General features: G+C 40.5%; 1 protein-coding gene across 1 annotated transcript in view; it reads right to left on the minus strand.

Annotated features, from left to right (window-relative positions):
- LOC122800220 (heparan sulfate glucosamine 3-O-sulfotransferase 6-like) overlaps window positions 1–1890 on the minus strand; it is a 659553-nt gene extending 657663 nt beyond the window's left edge. The window contains exon 1 of the mRNA XM_044069714.1: window positions 1343–1890. Within this exon, the coding sequence (XP_043925649.1) occupies window positions 1343–1890 (548 nt within the window). The remainder of the gene's footprint in view (window positions 1–1342) is intronic.
- Window positions 1891–3908: the final 2018 nt, after the last annotated feature.

Consider the following 3908-nt stretch of genomic DNA (forward strand, 5'->3'; position numbering starts at 1 on the left):
AGCTCTCAGTGCAGTTGCTAAATTGTATTGTGTCATGAGTAATAATATGTAGAATTCATTTTTGCAAAGCAGATGTGTTTATATTACAAGTGCTTTGTTCTCTTGCTGTAAAATGTTTTCATTGATTGTTTCATACTTCGGGTAAGGAATTCTCTGTCGTAATTTTACAACATGCCTTACACCTTTCATTCAGTTCTAAGACTGAGAAACACTTCTTGTTATCAAATGATATTAATGGGTCATTTCATTGCTTGTGCTTGTATGCAGCTGACAGTATTAAGGCATAAAGATGCATATATTTTACTGAATAATAACTAGATGTATTTAGAAGTAAAATTTTATTTATGGTGTTAATAGCTAATTCTGTATTTCTCTGAGCACAGGGATTGTTAACGAAAAGTTGTTTTCTTATTCATTTCAAATAATAAAAAACATATAATGGATAAGACACTTAAGGGTCAAATGAGATTTTACTTTCCCTTACAGAAAGCTCATCGTGTCAACGTTTAAATATTTTTCTCCTCTAGTACAAGATGCCATATTTTTTTTTTCTGACAAATGTGCACATCCTTCTTATGTATATATCGAAATTCAAATGAACTGCAGGTGTGCTGAGAACGGTCTTTACTCAACACATACATAGCAAGGACTGAAAGTTATGATTACACTGTCGGTATCAGTTCCACCAAGAGGCAAGTAATACGGATATTAAAAATGGGGGCTTTTAAACAAAGGTGATTACAACAGATATTTGTTCCTGCCATTAGATTCAGGAGAGCAATTTATTTATAAAGATATAAATGAAAACGAAATGCCAGTAACTTGGGCTATGAAAGGGGTTGGCTTAGCAAAAGACCACCGACCTGTATTTCGCACCACTTAAGACAAACTAATGCAACACCATGTCCGTGCTCCTCTATTAGAGCATAGCAATTTTGTCCACCACTTCATCCTACCTGTACACAATTAGAAACCGAGAGCCGTAAGTCCAAAAAAAAAAAAAAAAAAAAGACTTGGAGATAAATGTTTTTTTTTTTTTTTTTTTTTGCGTCGGATAGCTCATAACCTATATCCTCCCTTCTGCTTATTTGTTTACTTACTTATTTCAGTGTTTTTTTTGTTTGTTTGTTTTTTTGTTTTTTCATGCATGCATGTATAGATGCACCTCAATAATGACATTAGTATAATAAACAAGTTTGCAGCAACTTCTGCTAAAGTTTAATGTTCTCTGAAAAGTATGAAGTTTGCCATTAGGGTGCATGCAGCTGTATGATGGGACGTGCATTGTCTGACTTGGTTTTATACTGGCTATCTGTACTGGTGGGTAAGTGATAATGCCTACCTGTACCACCCGATCCCACGCCCGTAGTGCCTATCGAAAAAGTGCGGCTCAGCGCCTAGCGCTCTCACATCCGGATGCAGCCTCAGGAACTCCAGAAGAGCTCGTGTGCCACCTTTCTTCACGCCAATGATGAGCGCATGCGGCAACCTCCGCGCGGCCACACAGTCCTTTGTGATGCCCGTGCCACTCAGAAGCTCAGAAGCTGATCCCCCTGTTCGGGGGGCGAAGATTCCTGTTTGTGTAGGGTCTGTACCTTTTCCTTCCTTATTAGCCCACCAGCTCACTTGTCTCGTCCAGTTCAGCCCTTGTTGTGGGAGGCTGTTAACTCCAAGCTGTTGAGGACGGTGAGTACTAGCTGCTTGACGTTCCATAGTTCCCAAATTACGGTTCACCTCCTGGTCCAACGGTGCCGAAGTACAGCAACTAAACAGAAAGTAAGACATAAACAAGGACAGCGTGACCACTGAAAGCATGACCAAAACTGATAGTAAAATCCTCCCGATAAGCCAGGAAAAATTGGGATGGGGGGACTGAGAATTAAACGACATCCCGCCGCCGAGCAAAGGTTTTTGGCAGCCATTCTAATAAAGTAAAAAATATTCCAGACTGGGTGCTGTTTCCTACAGCCGCCCGCATTTTCCTAGCTCTCTGTACAATGCATGATGCAGAAACCATTGCATTCCTTATTTCAGTCTTATTCCTATTTGTCCCGGGAGGGTGTGCATAACTTATACATTATTTTACTGACAAATAACACAGTGGAAGTTGAGAAGAGACGACCACCTTATTACTCAGCTGAGGCTTTGCAGGCACTTGTCATGTAAGGTAGCCTGACAAGCAGATGCAAAAGATTCAGGGAGGGATGTAAGGAGGATATTCTCTCATGGGGGTCTCGGCCGAGTCGGTCGTCACAGCATTGCTGAAGAGCTCCGTGCATCCCTCCTCTAGGGCGCGCCTCCAGCATCGTTGCTTATTGATGAAACAGTCCCGCCAGCTCCATTAGTACTCCATGCAGTGCGGTGGATAAGGTGGAGTAAACCTACAACATGAAACTCACTGCTGCAACAGACTTAAGACTAGTTCAGCAAAACATAGAAATCCTCAACTAACTAGACCGGTGTTTCTTTTTTCTAAACTGCATAAAACCAGTTCTGATTCAAGAGTTACAGCTCTGAATTTCAAACCAAATTTTTTTCTTCACTGAATGTCCTGCGGTCATGAGACCGTCAGTATTTTTTTATTACAGACTGATTTCAACCAGGATAGTCCCAGGAGGTGTTATGAATCATCCTGGCTGTGTTTACTGATTGTGAAAATCACTGAAAGGTGACCATATCTGCTTAGTCCATTAGTTTTTTTTCAAAGCTATAAAAGGAACCCGAAACAGTATATTCTGTTTCTGTATGAACATTAATAACCAGTTCAAGCCATCTATTCAGCTTTGCATATATATATAAAAGTGTAACATGAAGTTATTTTATGCAGAAAGAATGCCGAGCCTTCGGGATTACTTTAATCTTTTGACGTTGCATTATCTCTTTGTTTTCCACAATGCAGAGGAGAATGTAGTTTCAATAGATTTGGTGTCTGTTTCATTTTTAGTTAGCTGCGTGAGCCATATATTTTAACTTTTACTTCAGAACTGCTTGATGCTGGCAGGACAGTGTTGAACTTGTGGTATTGTGGGCTGTGTTGCGTATAACATTCGTTGCGCCTATAATATAAAGTAGTGAATGCGTGCCTGCGTGCGTGTATGTTATGGCATCATCTGAAGGGTAACGGGGTAGAGGTTTCTTCAGTCCTTTTCCAAACATACGTTGTATTTCCAGGAGCGCAATGAAATTAAATTACTGCTGCCTTGCGTTCAGTACCTTGGACAGTTGCATCCATTACCCCGTTGATTGCGAGCACAATGATACTCTCTGAAACAAGGGAAAAGCATTGAAGGTTGTACCGCACCTCCACCAAACTGAGAAACAACTCTCGAAACCCCAAGGGTACCAGTGTTTCTGTGTCTGCTTCGGTCAAATGAAAGCTTAAGCCCTAGCTAGCTTTACTGGCCCATTCTGCGTATGACAGGCAGCCCATCCGTGCATAGCTTCAACTGTCCCTGATTTTGCCTCATATGTTTGTCCTGTCCCTAGTAAAATTGTCGATTTTCTGGTAAATCACTAAACATTGCAGTTAATCAGTCATGCCGAATATTTGCGTTTTATTCTTTCATTGCTCAGAAAAGGAATGGCAATGGCGCAAAAGCAGTTATGTTGACTTTTTTAAAGTAAATAAAAGTAATACTTAAAATACCCAACATTTTGACCCCCCCCAACTTAAAAGTTTGACCCCTGATTATTAAGGAAAGACCTGTGCCCATTACCTCTGTCTTCAGATTTTCCTTGTGATACTTATTCCTAAGTATCCAGCTGTAACCCATAATCCTCAAACATCGATAGTCTTAATGAAGATGACATGTGGCAGACATTTTATCACCCCGCAACACTCGGGATATTTTTTTCAACCTCCAGTGCAGGGCTGTATAAACGAAAAACTGACTAGTATGCATAACTAT

Source organism: Protopterus annectens, chromosome 4.part0 (assembly GCF_019279795.1).
Source record: "Protopterus annectens isolate FY-2018-M chromosome 4.part0, PAN1.0, whole genome shotgun sequence".
Classification (NCBI taxonomy): domain Eukaryota; kingdom Metazoa; phylum Chordata; order Ceratodontiformes; family Protopteridae; genus Protopterus; species Protopterus annectens.